The 20,788-nt window shown below is 48.4% G+C and overlaps 1 protein-coding gene across 8 annotated transcripts in view; it reads left to right on the top strand.

Annotated features, from left to right (window-relative positions):
* The window catches only part of TSEN2 (tRNA splicing endonuclease subunit 2), a 57,283-nt gene that overhangs the window by 12,754 nt on the left and 23,741 nt on the right, over nucleotides 1-20,788 (top strand). For 6 of the 8 annotated variants that reach the window (XR_014064362.1, XR_014064363.1, XR_014064366.1 and 3 more), the window contains 4 exons: nucleotides 3,087-3,588; nucleotides 4,629-4,706; nucleotides 12,900-12,950; nucleotides 15,257-15,395. Coding sequence is in view for 3 of the 8 variants with exons in the window: in XM_081526362.1 (XP_081382488.1) it covers nucleotides 3,087-3,588; nucleotides 4,629-4,706; nucleotides 12,900-12,950; nucleotides 15,257-15,395 (770 nt within the window). In the remaining 5 variants the exon portion in view is untranslated. Of the gene's footprint in view, nucleotides 1-3,070; nucleotides 3,589-4,628; nucleotides 4,707-12,899; nucleotides 12,951-15,256; nucleotides 15,396-20,788 lie in introns of all 8 variants that reach the window. The other 2 variants (XM_081526365.1, XM_081526364.1) reach the window with 1 other exon arrangement.

The following is a 20,788-nucleotide window of genomic DNA, read 5'->3' as shown; positions in this document are numbered from 1 at the left end:
TGCTGCTGCTAAGTCGCGTCAGTCGTGTCCGACTCTGTGCGACCCCATAGACGGAAGCCCACCAGGCTCCCCCGTCCCTGGGATTCTCCAGGCAAGAGTACTGGAGTGGGTTGCCATTTCCTTCTCCAGGGCATGAAAGTGAAAAGTGAAAGTGGAGTCGCTCAGTCGTGTCCGACTCAGTGACCCCATGGACTGCAGCCCGCCAGGCTCCTCCGTTCATGGGATTTTCCAGGCAAGAGTACTGGAGTGGCGTGCCATTGCCTTCTCCAGTAGACCTAAGCAGACTGACTGAAAACCGTTTTGCCAAGAATTTCCAATAATAAATCAGCCTTAATCAGTAAGAGGTGGTGCAGGGTGTTCTTGGCGGACAGAAGACATGTGGCCGAGGGCAGGGGTGCCTGTGAAGCTGAGGCGTGTTCAAGTGGCCCCAGGATGGGTCTGAGGGGTCACCAGCCTCAGTCTGGCTTCTGATCAGAGCTGCCACTCTGCCCTTACACTTCCTGCTCTTCCTCTTCTCTTCCTGCTGCTTCTCTGGCAGTGTTTGGAGTTGATCACAGCAGGACTTTCTAAAGGCATCGCCCTCCAGCGGGAGGACACCTTCTCTTCTGTGTCCCTCTGCCCTGGGTCGATCACCAGTCTGCCTCGGAGGCTTTCCTACACGCGCTTCAGCAGCTGCTGTCCACGAGCCAACGTGAGGTCGTTAGAGGCAGGGACTTGGGTGTGATGCCGGCAGTGGCAGGACCGCAGAGAAAGGAGTCAGATGGATGCCGACTGGTTTCGCTCAGAGTCACAGGGAGGAGCCCGCTCCCGCTCCCACTCCCAGGGAGCGGCCTGCCGAGGCCTGCGTTTTCATCTGTTAAAGCATCCTTTGTATTGTGAAATGTACTGTGTCTTGAGTCAAGATGTTTTTACTTTTCAGGTCTGCCCCCAAGACCCCACAGTCACAAGCTAACAAATACTCCTCCAGCACTGCCTGTGCACCGAGCCCTTCACGTGTCTGGTCCCCTTTAATCCGTGCTCACAGCTGCCTGGGGCAGGCACCGGTGTCCCTGAGCCTGGGAGGGGCGGGCACATAGCTGGCGCGAGAACCTCGAGCTCACAGTGAGGGCTGGGAGCCACGTCTGCCTCGACCACTCTGCTGAAGAGTGGAACAGGGGCCTGTGTGTGTGCGCTGTCTCTCTTTTGCTCTCTCGCTTTCTCTTTGTCTCTCAGTTCCACATCTGCCCAAAGGGGAACCGTTGAATCTTTACTGCAGTGGTTCTTCCACATGTTTTAACTCAGGCAATCTGTTGAAAAGTCGTGGATCCCTTCCCCAGGAAAAGACACACAACACAAATACACATTTTTGTTCAGACACAGGGATTCATAGACCCACAGAGGCTTTAGGCAGCGTTACAGGTGGCGTGAAGAACACAGATGCTTTTAGATCGCTCGTGTGAAAAGGCTTCCGACTGCCCACAAGAGTGGCTGTGCCTTTCGTGCAGGAGAAGAGATACCCTGCTGTTCTCTGGGCAGCTGCATTTCACCCCGATTAGAAACAGCCTCACTTGACGTGATCCTTATGAGGTCACGGCACTGTTGCCTCTGTCTTATGGGGGGAAACTGAGGCATGGAGCAGGTATGTCATTGGCTTTGCCACTCAGTAGTGATGGGCCGAGGCAGGGCTGAACACGAGATGCCAGGACTCTGGTCCTGCACATGTGATTACCCCTGCACCCGTCTCATAGATGTAGAGCAGCCTCGCTGGGTCTTAGTCTTCACATCTGCGATACAGTGCCTGGTGTACACAGGACGGCATGCTCATCCCCCTGCAGGATAAACAGGGTGTGGACAGCTTGGAGATGCTTCTAACAAGTCAGGGTGAGGCAGCCACAGCTATCTTTAAAAACAGCAGAAGCCAGCTAGCTCCCTTGCTTCACCATGTGTCATTAGCAGTTTACAAACCATGATGCATCCCGTCATCTGCACCCAGGCAGGATGCTCAAGGTGAAGAGAAAAGTGACAGCTGTCTTCCCACGAGCCATGTGGCTTCTCCAAATGCTTTCCAGACTGATCGCTGTAGATGGAGGTGAACAGAGCTTGAGTCTCACACTCTTTTCACCCTCGCTCATCAGATTCTGCACACATGTGCCATCTTGTACCACGTGACCCACCCCAGCAGCCTTGTCAGGTGTTGGCCCTGCTTCACTAGACAGAACCTGTGGCTGTTTGTAACTTGGAAAGTGTTCAGGGCTTGCCTTCAAGTTTAAGAAACGTAGAGTGTATTATCTCATTAAAATACATTTTGAAATTGTGGAGGAGGGGTCTTTTTTTTTTAAGATGCTGGGGTGTATGTAACTGTAATTGTTCCTTTCCATTTGTGGTGCAGACATTAGTAGGTCCTGTGAAAAATGTTCATTAAAATTCTCATTTTGTTTTTCAACACTAAACAAAGACCTTTTTCTGTGACTGGGATATATGTCTGAAAACTTAATGATATCCAAAATGGAAAATAATACAAAACAAACCCTGACAAAGGATGACCATTTTTATCTTTATATTTACCTAGATCATTTTGTCCACCAGTTTTTTTTTTTAATTTCTATTTATTTACTTGGCTGTGCTGGGTCTTGGTTGTGGCACACTGGATCTCCGATCTTTGTTGGTGCATACAGGACCTTTGCAGCACGTGGGATTTAGTTCCCTGACCAGGGATCGAACCTGGGTCCCTTGCACTGGGAACATGGAGTCTTGGCCACTGGACCACCAGGGAAGTCCTTAGTCCACCAGGTTTAAATCACATAAATTTTCACACTTTGTTAAGCTGGGGTCATTTTTTTGTTCAAATTAAGCAAATTAAATGGAACTCTAATAAAAATAAATAACACAATAGTTATCACAGAGCAGTTAGAAAGTGCAGAGAAGTGTAAAGAAATAATTTACCTATAATCCATCATTAAGAAGAACTACAGACTTTTTGGCATACTGCCTTCCCATCGTTTTCACTCGTTCTGCTGTCTTTTTTTTCTTTTTTCTTTTTTTATTGTCTGCTCTCTCTTTAATACCGACATTGACATGTCCTTGCTAACAGACATCCCCCTTCGCAGGTATCAGCTTAGCGTGGAGTGGGCCGCAGAGCTCCTGCGAAGACAAGGCCGGGGCGAGAGCACGGTGCGCAGCATCCTCGAGGGTTACACGAAGCCCCTTGAGCATCCTCGTCTGGAAAGGATGGAAGAGGTCCCGCTGGGTGATGAGCCCAACTCCGAGGTGGTTTCCAGAGAGAAACTCTCTGCCGTGAATGGTGTCGAGGGCAAGTCGTGTGATCTGGAGGGTTCCAGCGAGCGATCAGACGGCCCGCAGGAGGGCCCCGGGCCTGAGCCCCGAACCCCAGAGAGCGACTCAGGTGAACACGTGGCCGAGGTCCCCGCTCCTCTGCCCTACGGCCACTGTGGCAGACAGGACGCTCTCCTGCCGCCATCTGGCGGTCAGCCTGGGAACAGCAGCCGGCGAGCCGATCTGGCCCCGGCTGGAGAGAGGGGGCCTGAGCACGTGCTGGTGGAGGAAGCCGTCTGTGCCTGGAGCCAGAGCAAAGAGGCCCCAGCGGGGGACGTAAGTAAAAGAGAAGAGATCACTTCCTGCAGAGCCATCTGTTCCTGGCCCAGAGATGCTGGCCAGTGGGGATGGCCCTCACTGGGAGCTGGCAGTGGGCTGGTGTTCAGCACCCAGGGCCTGGGAGAGCCAGTGCAGGACACAGCCTGCAGACCCTCTGCAAGCCCCAGCAGCCCTGCCGGCTCAGCAGTCATGAGGACTGTTTCAGCTAAAACCTCGGGGTCTGTGAATACCCTGACTTTACGTATATGACATAAAGCACATCCAATAACATTCTCTCCCCTATCGGGGAGAAGAACGCAGAGGTGATCAGCAGGTTTTGAGGGTAGCCGTGGGCATGGGCTCAGGTGTGTGGGAGCCGTCACAGGAGGAGGTGGGGCGCGCTGGAGCCACTTCATTAAGGGACGTATTGGACAGTTGCCCCAGAATTATCTGTGGAAGCTAGAAGTGAGAAACAGTCTCATAATTAGATAGTACATGAAACACCCACGTGAAGAAATGTTATCTTGCCTTTAGAATGGAGTCTCATTAAGAACCTAGGCATATGCTTCTGAGGTGTGCAGTCAGGCGAGAAAAAAAGAACACACAAAATTGACCCATAAAACGATCCTCCGTGGAGGACAAAAAGGAACAAGTCAAAATGTCAACACTGACCTTGGAACAACATGGATGGGAACATGGGTCCCCTTAGAAGAGTGTTTCTTTCAGTAGTAAGTGCTGCACTCCACGATCCGAGGTTGGCTGGATCCACAGGTACGCAGGAAGCGAGGACCTGGAGGGCCAACCATGAGTTACATGCAGATTTTCAGCTGCCTGGAAGGTTGGCACCCCAAACCCCCATGTTGTTCAAGGGTCAGCTATAAAAGGAAAACAAAAACTTCTTTTTCTACATAAATAATAGGAAATTTCATTTTTAACAGAATCCAGCAAATGTGAATCTGGAAAACTTAGAAGAAATATGTTCATTTTAAAATGCAGCCCCCTCCATATAACATGCCGGGCTTACATTTGTTCCGTATGTATCTTATTTTCCTCTTCAGGTGTTGCCGCAGAAGAGACTGGTATGCAGAAGAAATCCGTTTAGGATCTTCGAGTATCTGCAGCTCAGCCTAGAAGAGGTAATGTTTCCAGCATGTTGTTTCTCAGCCGTGGGCCTTGGGCCTGGGCAACACGGTGTAGACAAGTCCACCTCAGTGCAGTTCTGCCTGCAGTTTGGTACCAAGACAACCACAGACGGCGCCCACAATCAGCCTGCCTGCATCTCTCTCCTCGGCCTTCACTTTATCCCTTGTAGGAGGTCCATTTGTGGGTCCTGCCCGGTATCATCCCACAGAGGTTTCAGCGGGTTGTCTGAACACTTCTTTTTACATCAGGGTTTCATATTGTCCAAATACCATTTTACTCTTTTTTTACCAGCTTCTGTAGAAAAATGGTGCCCCAGATGGTAAAGAATCCACCTGCAAAGTGGGAGAACTGGGTTGGGAAGATCCCCTGGAGGAGGGCATGGCAACCCACTCCAGTATTCTTGCCTGGAGAATCCCCATGGACAGAGGAGCCTGGGGGCACAAAGTGTCAGACACAACTAAGCGACTAAACATAGAAAAATTACAAGTTTATTGAGACATCGAGCACATACATACTATTCTCTCATTTAAAGTGTGCAGTGGTTTTATATATACGTGTGTGCTGTGCTTGGTCACTCAGTCGTGTCCAACTCTGCAACCGCATGAACTGCAGCCTGCCGGGCTCCTCTGTCCATGGGATTCTCCAGGCAAGAATACTGGAGTGGGTTGCCACGCCCTCTTTCTCAACCCGGGGATCGAACCCAGGTCTTCTGCATTTCACGCGGATCCTTTACTGTCTGAGCCACCATGGAAGCGCATATATATGTGTGTACATACATACACACACACACACACACATATATAATTGTATATTTGTTTATTTGGCTCTGCTGGGTCTCTGCTGCTGCACGGGCTTTGCTCTAGCCGAGTGAGCAGGGATGCTTCTCTGGTTGTGGTGCACAGGCTTCTCTTTGCAGCAGCTCCTTTTGTTGTAGAGCGTGGGCTCTAGAGCATTCAGGCTCCAGAGCGTGGGCTCAGTAGCTAGGCCACACAGGCTTAGTTGCTCCAAGGCATGTGGGATCTTCCTGGACTGGGCATTGAACCCATGTCTCCCGCATTGGCAGGCAGATTCTTTACCACTGAGCCATCAGGGAAGCTGCCGTGCACTGGTTTTTTAGCATATTCCTGGAGCTTCACCAGCTTTTTGTAAACTGTGATGCATGCTGCGGGTCATGTAGTGACAGCTGATTGTGTGAATGGATTCTAGGTGTTTCCTCCTGCAGAATTACTAACGTGTCCCCTTGATGGAAGCCTCAAAAGTGGATATAGGCCGGTTTCTAAACCTGCTTCCTGTTTTCCCTCTGGGGTTCCTCTGTCCGGTGTTCACATAGCCTCGAGTGCCTCCTTTTTTGCTTCTGTCTGTACTGCACCCGGAAGACAGCGCCCCCTCCTCCGTCTCATGCCTGTGGCTGTGCCCTCCTTCCGGGGGCACCCCTGCCTGTCTGGACACAGAGAAGCGATGGTGCCTCCCCCTGGCCCATGCCTCCCTCCGCAGTGAGGCCAGCGGGACACAGCAGAGCTCACAGGCAGGAAAGGATGTTGGGATTTATTCACTTCATCTGCTCATTCTACACACGAGACAGCCACGTCCGCTGTCAAATACAGTGGTCACCAGCCGCATGTGACTAGATAAACTAATTAAAATTGAACAAAATGAAAAACCCTTTCCTCGGTCGCGCCTGCTGCGTTTCAGATGCTCAGCAGGCACACGTGGTGACTCTGTTGGGTAGTGCTGGGGACACCAGTCTCTAATTGCTTGACCTCTCTGAACCTCGGGTGTCTGCACTGTGAGATAAGGGTCGTGTAACACCTCGTCCATAAGGTGTTCTGGAGTTAAATTGTGCGTGTGATGGCCTCAGCGAAGCGTGTGTTGTGTCGTAGGTGCTCAGGGAGTGTGGTGCCCACTGTTGCTGTCTTCGCCATCATTACTGTCACTTGTACAAGCTCATTACGGCCGTTGGAACCCATTCCTTTGCAATTCGTGTCAAGCAAGATTATTCACCGTGTCCAGGCCCTGGACTGAGTATTAACAGTGCAGAGATAAACAGAATGTGGCTCAGGTCCTCAGACAGATAGGATTGCAGTCCGGCGTGATGGGTGCAGCGTGGGCAGTGGGCAGCACCTGTACCATTCCCTTGTACCCAGTGCCTGACATCTGCAAGGTGCTTGGTAATAATTTATCAATGGACGTGTATGAAGTCTGGGATTGGCCCAGAATCTTGTGGAGCCTGAAGGGACGAGATGCATGTCAGGAACCGGGGGCTCCACCTCTGCTCCAGCCCGGTGACCCACTGATGCTTCTCACTGACTGTCTTGCTCCCGCTTCCCAAACACCTGCTGAAGAAATGCTGGAGTAACAGGAGACGAGGGGCTTCTCATTCCTCCAAGCTCCTTGGTCCCTGAGAAATTCCAGAGACGTGTTGGCAAAAGTCTCCAGGCTGCTCTCAGCCCCGCTTCCCAGCTCTGTTTTGGCCGATTTCCTTGGATGCATCACCCCTGTTTATCAGCACCACCCATGCCATTTTCTGTGTTTCCATAAATGTCCATGAGGAACATGGGCAGCCCTGCTGTGGTGATTCAAAGCGGCTCTTAGGTTCTGAGAATGGTAGCACCGAGCTGATGTAGACATCTGTCTTGGAGAGCTGTTTTTCATTTTAATGCTTTAGGCCCTGACCAGATCTAGTGATACAGTGTTAAAATCATCATTAGGCTCATCCACTCATCATATTGGTTGGTTTAGTTGCTAATTTGTGTCCAACTCTTGCAACCCAGTGGACTGTAACCCGTCAGGCTCCTCTCTCCCTGGAATTCTCCAGGCAAGAATACTGGAGTGGGTTGCCATTTCCTTCTCTAGGAGATCTTCCTGACCCGGGGATTGAACCTGGGTCTCCTGCACTGCAGGTGGATTCTTTACCTACTGAGCTACCGGGGAAACCCATTATCCGTCATTATTAGTACTGCCAAAGTAAAGACTTACTGTGACATTTCAAGGAATGAAGTTGACCTCCCTGGACTTGTTTTTCACCCGCCTAGTTGTGTCCAGTTCTTTGCGACCCATGGACTGTAACCTGCCAGGCTTCCCTGTCCTTTACTATCTCCTGGAGTTTGCTCAAATTTATATCCATCGAGTCTCTTATGCTGCCTTAACTATCTCATCCTCTGCTGCCCCCTTCTCCTCCTGCCTTCAATCTTTCCCAACATCGGGGTCTTTTCCAATGAGTCGGCTCTTCACATCAGGTGGCCAGAGTGTTAGAGCTTCAGCATCAGTCCTTCCAAAGACTATTCAGGGTTGATTTCCTTTAGGATTTATTGGTTTGATCTCCCTGCAGTCCAAGGGACTCTCAAGGGTCTTCTCTAGCACCACAATTGGAAAGTATCAATTCTTTGAGCTCAACCTTTATGGTCCAACATGACTACTAGAAAGAGCATTGCTTTGACTATACAGACCTTTGTTGGCAAAGTGATGTCTTCGCTTTTTAATACCCTATCTGGATTTGTCATAGCTTCCCTTCCAAAGAGCAAGCGTCTTTGATTTCATGGCTGCAGTCTCCATTCACAGTGATTTTGGAGCTCAAGAAAATGAAATCTGTCACTCTTTCCACTTTTTCCCCTTCTGTTTGCATGAAGTGATGGGTCCAGAGGGCATAATCTTATTAGTTTCTTGAATGTTGTTGTTTTAAGCCACCTTTTTCACTCTCCTCTTTCACTCTGATCAAGAGGCTCTTTGGTTCCTCTTCACTTTCCACCATTAGAGTGGTATCATCTGCATATCTGAGGTTATTGATATTTCTCCCAGTTATCTTGATTCCAGCTTGTGATTCACACAGTCCAGCATTTCTCATGATGTACTCTGCATATAAGTTAAATAAGCAGGGTGACAGTAGACAGCCTTGACGTACTTCTTTCCCAATTTGGAATCAGTCCGTTGTTCCATGTCCGTTTCTAACCATTGCTTCTTGACCTGCATACAGGTTTCTTGGGAGGCAGATAAGGTGGTCTGGTATTACCATCTCTTTAACAATTTTCCACAGTTTGCTGTGATCTACACAGTCAAAGGCTTTTACACAGTCCATGAAGCAGATGTTTTCCTAGAATTCCCTTCCTTTCTCTGTGATTCAGTGGATGTTGGCAATTTCATCCCTGGTTCTTCTGCCTTTTCTAAACCCAGCTTGTACATGTGGAAGTTTTGGGTTCACATACTGCTGAAGCCTGGCTTGAAGGATTTTGAGCATAACCTTATTAGCACATGAAATGAGCACAATTATCCAGTAGTTTGAACATCCTTTGACAGTGCCCTCCTTTGAGATTGGAATGAAAACTGACTTTTTTCTATTTCTATGGCCACTGCTGAGTTTTCCAAATTTGCTGGCATATGGAGTGTAGCACTTTCACAGCATCATCTTTTAGGATTTGAAATAGCTGGAATTCCATCACCTCCACTAGCTTTGTTCATAGTGATGCTTCCTAAAGCCCACTTGACTTTCACACTCCAGGATATCTGGCTCTAGGTGAGTGACCACACCGTCGTTGTTATCCAGGTTATTAAGACCTTTTTTGTATAGTCTTCTGTGTATTCTTGCCATCACTTCTCAATCTCTTCTGCCTCTGTTAAATCCATATCATTTCTCTCCTTTATCATACCGATCTTTGCATGAAATGTTCCCTTGGTATCTCCAATTTTCTTGAAGAGATCTCTAGTCTTTCCGATTCTGTTGTTTTCCTCTACTTTGCATTGTTCATTAAAGAGGGCCTTTTATCTCTCCTTGCTATTCTTTGGAACTCTACGTTCACTTGGGAATATCTTTCCCTTTCTCCTTTGCTTTTTGCTTCTCTTCTTTCCTCAGCTATTTGTACAGCCTCCTCAGACAACCACTTCACCTTCTTGCATTTCTTTTTCTTTGGGATGGTTTTAGTCACTGCCTCCTGTACAATGTTGCGAACCTCTGTCCATAGTTCTTCAGGCTCTCTGTCTACAAGATCTAATCCCTTGAATCTATTCATCACCTCCACTATATAATCATAAGGGACTTGATTTAGGTCATACCTGAATGGCCTAGTGGTTTTCCCTACTTTCTTCAATTTAAGCCTGAATTTTGGGATGAGGAGCTGCTGATCTGAGCCACAGTTGGCTTCCGGTCTTGTTTTCACTACTGTATAGAGTTTCTCCATCTTTGGCTGCGAAGAATATAATCAGTTTGATTTTGGTATTGACCATCTGGTGATGTCCATGTGTAGAGTCGTCTCTTGTGTTGTTGGAAGAGGATGTTTGCTATGACCAGTGTGTTCTCTTGGCAAAGTTCTTTTAGCCTTTGCTCTGCTTCATGTTGTACTCCAAGGCCAAACTTGCCTATTATTCCAGGTATCTCCTGCTTTTGCATTCCAATTCCCCACGAAGAAAAGTACATCTTTTTTGGTGTTAGTTCTAGAAGGTCTTGTAGGTCTTCATAGAACCACTCAACTGCAGCTTCTTCGGCATTAGTGGTAGGGCATAGACTTGATATATACTGTAATGATGAATGGTTTGCTTTGGAAATGAACCGAGATCATTCTGTTGTTTTTGAGGTTGCACCCAAGTACTGCATTTCAGACTCTCTGGTTGACTAAGAGCTGTTCCATTTTTTCTAGGGGATTCTTGCCCACAGTAGTAGATAGAATGGTCATCTGAATTAAATTTGCCTGTTCTGTCCATTTTAGTTCACTGATTCCTAAGATGTTGATGTTCACTCTTACAATCTCCTGCTTGACCAGGTCTAATTTACCTTGATTCACAGGCCTAACCTTCCAGATTCCTGTGCAAATTGTTCTTTACAGCATTGGACTTTACTTTCACCACCAAACACATCCACAGCTAAGTGACATTTCCACTTTGGCTCAGCCTCTTTGGTCCTTCTGGAGCTCTTAGTAATTGCCCTCTGCTCTTCCCCAGTAGCATATTAGATGCCTTCCGACCTGGGGGGCTCATCTTCCAGTGTTAAATCTTTTTGCTTTTCCATACTGTTCATGTTCATGGGGTTCTCACGGCGAGAATACCCAAGAGGTTTGCCATTCCTTTCTCCAGTGGACTGCATTTTGTCAGAACTCTACATAATGACCCGCCCATCTTGGGTGGCCCTGCACAGCATGGCTTGTAACTTGATCAAGTTATACAAGCCCCTTCAACACTGATGACTTAATTCTAAAGTGAGCTAACCCCACTGGAGCAAGATCCTCCCCATCTATATAATAAGTCGATCGGGATGGGGATTAGTTAAACAGGGTGGTCAGGGAAGACCTATCTGAGGAGTGACCTTTGATTCCAGTTGTGGGAGCAATGATTACAAAGGCCAAGGCAGGAACGAGCTCTGTGCGTCTGAAGAGAAGCGAAGCAACCTGCTGGGAAGAGTCACAGGGCTGGAGGCAGTGAAGGCAGGTGTGCAGCCGGACATCTGGGAGCCAGGGGTCTTCCCATGTTGAGAACGTGGCTCGGGCTGCCCTGGAGAAGAGGCTGTAGGGCCAGAGTGCGGGGGCCTTTGCAGAAGTGCAGGCAGGAGGAGACCGCTGGTATTCAGACAAGATCTGGCGCATTCAGGGTGGTATGGCCATAGACCCACTGGTCTTCAGAGCGCTCTCGATTTGGATCTGGGTGGAACTAAAGTAGTTATCAAACCACTTTTCTCTTAAAAACTGTCGAGGGACCCCGAGGAGCATCTTACGTGGATTATATATCTGTTGATGTTTACCAAATTATATATTTAAATGAAAATTTAAGTACGTGTTTATTAACTCATTTTACATGATAATAAACCCACTGAAATAATATTTTTATGAAAAATAACTATGTTCTTTCAAAGCAAAACAAATTGAGTGAGAAGAATAGCGTGGTTTTTTTTGTTTTTGCAAAGACTGTAAGGTCTGGCTGAAGAGAAGCACCCTGGATTCTCACATCCGCTGCTGCGTTCAGCCTCTTGTGGTATCGCATGTGTCAGAGCCTCTGGGGAGAATGAGCCTTAATCTCAGGAAATGATTTTGACCTTGTGGCCCCCTTCAAGGGTGTTGGGGACCCTAGGATCTCCCGACTGGCCACACACCTCGAGGACCACTGCTGTAAAGAGAAATGTCATCAGGTGGCCAGGAGAGGGTGGCGATGGGGTGGATTGGGGTGATTTCTGAGGGTCGGGAAGGTGTTTCCTTAGCAGAACCTTGTCGCTCCTTGAAAGCCCTGCACCTTCACAGCTGTGGTCTTGCGTCCTAAACACTGGGCAGGGAGGACAGCAGCAGTCAGCACCAAGGACAGCAGCCTGAGGGCTTGGGGGGGCTTCCAGGGTACCTGTCGTTTGATCAGCCGTCAGCACCAGGGACAGCAGCCTGCTGCCACCTGCACCAGAGGGCCCTCGACAGGGTGCCTGTCGTTTGATCATAAGGCCCATCTACCATCCTCAAGTTTAAAAAGAAAGGAGCATGTAGAGCCACCGTTTTAGTCATTGTCTACTGCAGACCAGCCTCACCTGAGCCTTTCAGGCGTAAACTCAGATCCTAGCCCCTTCTACAGACAGAGCAAATAGCAGGGCCTGTTTCCCCGTGTTAGTGATAGGCATCCTTTTGTTTTTGTCAGAAGGTTACTTTTGTTTCCATGTCAGAGTGATCTTACCCAGCTGAGCCTGACTTTGCCATTTCCCCCTCGTATCTCCATGTGAGGAAGGCATGGTGCCATATGATGAAGTTAATGGAAAGATGGGGTTTACTTGTTAGGAAATCACTTTACAGCAAGTGACCAAGAAACTCATTTGATTATGAGTCAGCCCAAGTCTGCGTTGCTCACTTTCCACAAATTTCTTCATTTTTCTTGTACAATTTTTTTTTCCGGTTATTTTACAGAGGAAAATCCAGTGAGCAAAAGTTTCTACTGTTATTGCTCTTTATGTTGTTTTTCAGTTTAACTGTGTGGTTTTTTAAAAGAGAAAATACATGGAAAATTTCATAAAAGTGTTTTCTGTGTTTTTTTCCCACTGATTTTAAACTATTGTGTGACATTCCTATTTTAACCCTTGAAATTTGAATGAACCATTTATGTTTAAAAGTACATGATCAGTTGGATGGTGCAAAGGACATTCATTGATATTTAAGGCAAAAAGAAATCAATCTGTGAAATAGTTTGTCGAGAACATGGAACAGTTTCTGATGTGCATTTTCCCTTTGTCCTGTTTTTAGGCCTTCTTCCTGGTCTATGCTCTGGGATGTCTGAGTATTTACTATGAAAAGGTAAGGTTTTATTCACACAATTCACTTAAAATTCCCTGATGTCAAAAGCACATTGTAATACTTTTCATATTGCTTTACTCCAGGTATATCTACTTGCACTGGATAAAATTGGAATTGAATTTTTTTTCTCTAAGTTTAGTCTTTGGATCCTGAATTAGGTAGGACTGTTCAGGCAAAAAAGCCAACTTTGACCCTTTGAGACTAAATTTCATTCCCAGATCCTAGGAGAAGAGCAGTGTCTTTATCTGATGATCAGGAAATCTGTAAGATTGGTACTGAAAATTAACAGCAGAAATGAAAACCACCTGTGTTTTAGCACCTGCTTCAGTGAAGGTTGTGAGTCAGGTATCTTACACACAGTACTTCTGGGCCTTACCTCTGCATGTGAAGAGTTTTACAGATGAGGTAACTGAAGCTCGGGAAACAAGCCACTCACACAGGGTCACGCAGCTGGTCTGGTTAGGATTAGCATTTGAACTGATGCCAGGGCAGCTCCGAAGCCCACAATTTTATGCTGTAGCCTGCTGCCCTTGGAAGATCATTAATCCCGTTCCCGGTGAAGGAGCTGAGGGCATTGGGAGGTGAGAGTTCACCGCACACGTTTGTACTTTTTGAATTTTGGACCTTGTGAATACAATACCTCTTTAAAAAACTCAAATGAAGTTAAAATCAAGGTGAAAAAGGTAAGCAGAACATCAGACGGGAGGAGTGAGTGAAGCGAAGTTGCTCAGTCGTGTCCAACTCTTTGCGACCCCATGGACTGTAAGCCTACCAGGCTCCTCCATCCATGAGATTTTCCAGGCAAGAATACTGGAGTGGGTTGCCATTTCCTTCTCCAGGGGATCTTCCCAACCCAGGGATTGAACCCAGGTCTCCCGCATTGTAGGCAGACGCTTTACCACCTGAGCCACCAGGGAAGTTGGGAGAATGTATATTTTATTCTGTCCTTGGGAGCACATGTCTTCTCATTCAGCAGATTCTAATTCCATAAATCTTTTTCATGAGTATTCCAGTGGTTTGGGAATGGGTGTGTGGCTGGCAGGTGACTCCTTTTCTCAGATGGCGGCCCTTCTCAGCCCGCCCTGCGTCCTCCCCTGGGCCCTCGCCAACACTCGTCAGGATGTGCCAGCTGCCCTGTAGCATCCTCAGCCTCTGAAACACGGCTGTCCAAATCGGAGTCCAGCCTTCTCTACCAGATTCTTGCTTGTTTTGTGGGGGGATGGATTTGAAGACCACACACATATGGAGTTTCCACTGTAGGAACAACCGTTTTGGGTTTTTTGTTTTTTGTTGTTTGTTTTTTTAAAGAAGAAAAAGTCCCAACTCTAGCTCATGTTTATGGTGTTAAAATCTTAGGCCGAGACAAACTGAGCAAGTCTTACTGAGTGACTGAACCGTAAACCAACAAAAGAACAGCTCCTTTTACTCAAGGCTGAAATGAAACAGAAAGCTTTCCAAACTTTCCTGGTATTTCATGTGGTGTTTTTGAGTTGACACATGAGAATGTTATCTCAGCCATGGTGTCTTTAAGTCCGACCTTCGAAACAAGCAGTTGGATTATTAATTTGTGCTATGGGATTAATTACCTAGTTTCAGACTAAATGGAGTATCTTTTCTTTTAAGGCTTTTACAGAATTAACTTTTTGCATCTCTGAACGTGGCCCACTGTACGGTAGCTACCCATCAGGGTCTGTACATGCTAGAACATGCGCCCTCGGCTTTGGTGGACCCCCGGCCCACCCCCATTCCTCTGCCTGGGCTGTCCTCCCCCACCACCCTGTCCACTGCCCTCACTTGGCTGCTCCCTGTCTCCAGAGTGGCTGTCTCGGGGGGCCTCGCCCAGGTCCTCTGTGGCTGTGCTGTCCAGTAGAAATATGATGGGAGCCTCACATGAGAGTCTCATGCATAATTTTTAATTTTCTAGTAGCCACAATTGAAAAAGTTTTTATTATTTTTAGTCAGCTGAAATTGATTTACATAGTTTATTTAACTGAACATATTTAAAACTACTGAGATAGTCTTAACCCAATATATTTAAAACTGCTTCTCTTTTGCATACGAAGTTTGCATCCTCTTTTGCATATGAAGTCTTTGAATTTCAGTGTGTGTTTTATGCTGGCAGCATATTGCAGGCGAGTGAGTGGCTGGTGGCCGCCACACTGGACATCTTGGGTCTGTATCTTCCAGCTAAAACCCTTCATCGTGGGCATCATCTTCAGCTCACGTTTGGTTCAGATGTTGATTCACTAACCAGGTGACCAGTGGGTACACACATAGTAATGCCTGGTCTTCCCCACCAACCATAGGAGCCTTTAACGATCATGAAGCTCTGGAACGCTTTCACCACAGTTCAGCCCACGTTCAGGACGACCTACATGGCATACCATCACTTCCGCAGCAAGGGCTGGGTGCCCAAGCCCGGACTTAAGTACGGAACAGATTTGCGTAAGTGATTTCTAGGCCTCGCAGGTACGGGAACCAGGCTTAGAGTCCGGGTCAGATCCTGGGGTGAACATCGAATTGGTTGTGTGTGCTGTTGCTGTTTTTTCCTGAGATGCTGTCCTCCTCCTGGCTTAGATAAGCATGTTTGGATGAGTGTGGAGGCTGTTTTTCCTCTGAGGCTGTTTTTCCTCTTGTCTGCTCTGAGATCTTAGAAGAGAGTCCACAACCCCTCACCACCACCTCTCATTAGTTTGTGATCATGTGATGAAGGGCAGTCCCTTGTCTTCTGGGAGAATTTCATTTGGCAAATTATGTGCAGTTACCATTAATAATCATGGTGTACCTGTGATGATAGTGACAGCAATCATTTGTTGAGCCATCACTGAGTGCCAGGTGTTTGACATTCATGACCTCATTTAATCCTAACAGCAGTTCTATGAGATTGATGCTCTCGGTCATCATTTTTCTGATAAGGAGACTGCAGTTGTGAAAGCAAGGGTCACCTGCCCGTGAAAGTTTCCAGGGCGAGTGTCAGAGTGCTACACTCTGAAAGCTGGAACCCAGGCTCTTGGAAACTCGCATACAGCACAGCTCTTTACTTAAAGGAAGGAGCTGGGACCTGGCGAGCACCCCATTCACCAGAATATTGCTGATGGTCTCGTGTGAGCCAGATCATCTTAGGTGCCAGGAACACAAAGGTGAACACAACAGGCGAAGCTGTCTGGGTGGAGCTCCTCACATGCTGGGAGGGGGACAAACAAGCAGACGTACAAATACACACTGTAATTTCAGGGCACTAAGAAAAATAAAATGGAATAAAGAGACAGAGTAAAAGGAAGGTAGGTGGTTAGGAGAAGACTCTGAAAAGATGTGCCCCAAACACCAACAGCTCAAGTGTGACCCCAGTGAGGGAACAGGTCACCTGAGAGTGTGGGGAAGAACCCCCGGGGCCCAGAGGAGTAACCCTTTGCAGAGGAGTAAAGGCCTGGCAGGTCTCAGCACGTCCAGAGCTCAGGGGGCCCCGGGGAGAGTCAGGCTGGGGGAGATCACGTGGGCCCTGGCACGGACTTAGGATGTTATTCTGCCTATTGGAAGTCTGAGGGCATCTCAAGCAAAGGACATATTTAATGATTCGATCCAATAGGACCTTTGTCTGCTTTACTAATAGATGGTGGGGTTGGGGTGGGACAAGGGGAGCAAAAAGTGGAAGCAGAGAGAGGAGTCAGGGAAGTTGACCTGACAAGCCTTGCAGATGGAATGGATGTAGGGTCTGGGGGAGGAGAGGAATTCAGGGTCACGCCTAGATTCTTGGATTTGTGTTTTGGACATAGTAAGTCAACTGGGGGCAGGGAGGAGATACTGTGCAGATGGACAATTCCGGAGCCCAGGAGAGCCTCGAGGTACACTCTTGCCGGGGGGTGGTTGCATCACTAGGCCTGGGCAAGTGGGCGAAGGTCCTTGGGATCCCCTACCGCAGAGGTCCCCAACCTCCAGGATCTGAATGCCTGATGATCTGAGGTGGAGCCAATGTAAAATAGTAGAAAGATGTAATGCACCTGAGTCACCCCCAAGCCCCACCAGTCCTTGGAAAAACTGTCCTCCACGAAACCAGCCCCTGGTGCCAATATGTTTGGGGGCCACTGCCCTCCAGCACTGCTTCTACTGATAAGCCCCTGAAACTTCACCACATCCACCCAGTGGGTGCTTCCTAGGAGCTCTTGAGAATTGCGTGTGAGGTGCAAACAAAGATGTCAAGGTGTTTGAGAGGACTCCGATGACATCATGGCCCCCAAGGTCTTATGGGCTCGATCATATACTATTCCATGTATTCTTGAGCCTTTCCTTGTTAATACACAAAGAAAGCCAGTTCAGTCTTTTATATCCTTAAGTGCTTTAAAATCAGGTGTGCTTAACCTAGAATCGTAAGATGATCTTCAAGGGGCACCAGGCCCCCCCCGAATTTTATTCAAAATTGCATGTTTGTAAATGGGTACATTTTTCTGCGTCAAGAATGGGTTGTTGTTGTTGTTCAGTCTCTTAAGTCACGTCCGACTCTGCAATCCCACGGACTGCAGCTTGCCAGGTTCCCCTGTCCTTTGCTACCCTAGAATTTGCTCAGATTCATGTCCCTTGAGTCAGTGATGTTGTCTAACCATCCCAACCTCTGCCACCCCCTTCTGCTTTCATTAAATTCTCAAAGTGGGTCAGCAATATATATAAAGCTTAAGGAGTGCCCACCCGTCTAAGATAAAGGCTGCTGTTGTTTCTTCCAGGCCTGAGTTTCAGGTACAGATGTCCTAATGCTGGGTTACCACGTGAATAATCAGGGTGACCTCGAGCTTAGCTTTCTGAGTCTCCAGGTAACAGTCACCCACATGTCATGGCACTTAAATGAGGTGAGCCTGAGGCCTGGCTGGCACCTGCTCCCGCCTGCCCTCCTCATCCCTGGGGAAGAGCAGCCGCCCAGGCTGCACGCTCGGCAGGCCTCAGCCAGTGCTCTCAGTGAATGGGTGAAACGCGAGCGGGATTTTCCAGTCGACAAGGCCACAGTGACGTGCTCAGAGGTGGCGGGGTGACGGGGAGAGCCCTTTGGGGCTTGAGGCCGGCTCAGTGTCTTGCTGCCTGTGTGACCTCAGGAAGGTTACTGCGCCTCTCTGAGCTTCCGGTCACTCATCATGTAACATGGATAATATGTTTATAAAGCAACATCTTTATAAAAAGTAAAAACAGAAGGTTGCAGCGGGGCGGGACCTCTGTTGAGTGCGGTGTAAGCAAACCTTATCGCATGTATTTGTGGAGGGTGAGTAGAGAGATCTTTCCTCATTTAAAAATAAACTGCCTTGTAAGGATGGATGAAAGGGTGGGCAGACGGACAGACTTTTTAAAAGGAAGGAAATCCATCCACTGCTGGTTCCCAGCTCCTCAAGGCCTTTGCCCTGCTGGGGGGCGTTTTATGCATTTGGAGGTGCTTGTGTGGTTACCGTGAGCCCAGGTCCTGGCCCAGCAGCGCTGTGAAGGGCGTCTTCAGGCCCAAGTTCAGGAGCTGTGCTGGCCTGCGGTGAGGGGCGCGGCTCCCCGGCCTTGGCACCCGCCTTAGGGTGCTGCCTGCATCTGACACTGCCATTTTCATTTGGAAGGCTGGCAGTGCGACCGCACAGGCGCTAGAGCTGCCAGCACAGGTGACACCAGGACACGCTCCCTTCACAGTTGCTCCTGCTCCCAGAGGCAGTGACTCACATCAGAGGGCCGTTGTGAGACTCACGTCTGATCAGGGAGACTCTGCCCTGGACTAAGTCCTGTCAGCCCAGTTTCACTCCAGCAGCAGCACATGGAACGGGCAACGTGATCTTGGGTCAGGCGCAGCTGCCCAGCCGCGTGACTGTGAATGTCCACGGCAGACAACCAGGCCAGGAACCACTCGGGACCCCATCCTTACACACACCCCCACCCCCAAAGCCCCCTTGGCTGCCGGCTGCTGTGGCCACCGTCAGCTTACCTGTTGCTTTTTTTCTCCCATCTTATTTCATCTTCACGCTCTGTGTGAGGCTTGTGGCGCTCAACTCCTACAGCCGAGGAAACTGAGGTTTCAGAGGGTCAGGGCAGTTACCAAGGGTCCCACAGCTGGTTGGTGTTGTTCAGTCGCTCAGTCGTGTCCAACTCTTTGCAACCCCACAGACTGCAGCACACCCGGCTTCCCTGTCCTTCACTATCGCCCACAGGTTTCCCAAATTCATGCCCATTGAGTCAGTGATGCTATCCAACTGTCTCATTCTCTGTTGCCCCCTTCTCCTGCCTTCAATTTTTCCCAGCATCAGGGTCTTTTCTAATGAGTTGGCTCTTCAGATCGGGTGGCCAAAGTATTTCAGTGAATCAGTCCTTTCAATGAATATTCAGGGTTGATTTCTTTTAGGGTTGACTGGTTTGATCTCCTTGCAGACCAAAGGACAAGAGTCTTGGTTCTCCAGAACTATGGTTCAAAAGCATCAATTCTTTAATGCTCAGCCTTTTTTAAGGTCTGACTCTCACATCCATACATGACTACTGGAAAAACCATAGCTTTGACTAGACAGACCTTTGTCAGCAAAGTGATGTCTCTGCTTTTTAATATGCTGTCTAGGTTTGTCATAGCTTTTCTTCCAAGGAGCAGGCATCTTTTAATTTCGTGGCTGTAGTCACCATCTACAGTGATTTTGGAGCCCAAGAAAATAAAATCTATCACTGGTTCCACTTTTTCCCTTTCTATTTGCCATGAAGTGATGGGACCGCAGGCCATGATCTTAGTTTTTTTAATGTTGAGTTTTAACCACAGTCGGTAAGTACAGAGATTTGGGCTCTTTAGGTCTCAGCTCCTTGTGCTTCCCACCATAGCTAAGTAATGTTGCCAGCCAGAAAGCCAAAAATCAAGTCCAGGATTTATATTTTTGTCCTAGGCATGCAGTTGCTGGTGGCCTTAACCCAGAGTTCTAGTTACTCCTGAGCCTCCTTCCCACCCATTTCAGTTTTGGATTCACATTGACTGTTTGGTCACGTGATTTCACAGCTCCCTGCAAATTAGACATTGCAAATTGGACGGAAAAATGGGAGCCGTCGGAAGCCAGCAGAGACAGGATGTCCAGAGCCCAGAGAACTGTCATCTGTCGTGGAGAGCTGGCGGCTGGCTCTGCCCCAGGGAGAGGCCTCAGGGCCCCATGCCCCTCACCCAGCAGGGAGGAGCGCCTTCACCCCATCTCATCTCCAGTCTGTTCCTAAGCTTGTTTTTCCCACTGACTATGTTTTTGTTAACGTTGTCCACATTTGTACATCTAATCCCTATTAATTCATAAGTGGTTTTGGACACAGCTCCTGAGAAGATACTCCTCCGTAATTATAACACCATATAATACCTAAGAGAAACTGGAGTTACTCATTAGCATCATCTAAGTACTCAGTCCGTCTTTTCAGTTTCCTGCTTGTCCCCACAGTGTCTTTTGTGGCTGTTGGGGTTCTGATTTGTTTTTTTGACAGGCTCCACTCAAGGTTCATTTATCACACGGAGCATTTATTCGTCTTCCAGCTCCCTAGGGAGATCATGAGAAATGACCACAAACTGGGGTGCATAAAGCCGCAGAAGGTCCGGAGGCCGGGAGCCTCAAACCGCGGCGCGGACGGGGCCGCGCTGCCTCTGCCCCTCCCCTCGCCCAGGTTCCGGGGGCGCCAGGCGTTCCTCGGCCGTGGCTGTGTCGCATCAGTCTCCGCAAAGTTCCTTCTCCCCAACACGATCACGTTCACGGGATTGGGATGCAGATGTGTCTTGGGGGGCCGCCACTCAACCAGCACTGCCGTCTCTTCAGTCTCTCTTCCTCTAAGAGCCCCTCCACCTGTTTGTTTTCCACGACATCAACTCTTGCGACGTCCTG

This window comes from Giraffa tippelskirchi, chromosome 9 (assembly GCF_054371585.1).
Source record: "Giraffa tippelskirchi isolate mGirTip1 chromosome 9, T2T-mGirTip1v1.2.pri, whole genome shotgun sequence".
Lineage (NCBI taxonomy): Eukaryota > Metazoa > Chordata > Mammalia > Artiodactyla > Giraffidae > Giraffa > Giraffa tippelskirchi.
The sequence above is the reverse complement of the archived record's forward strand: the minus strand, read 5'-3'. Positions and strand labels throughout refer to the sequence as shown.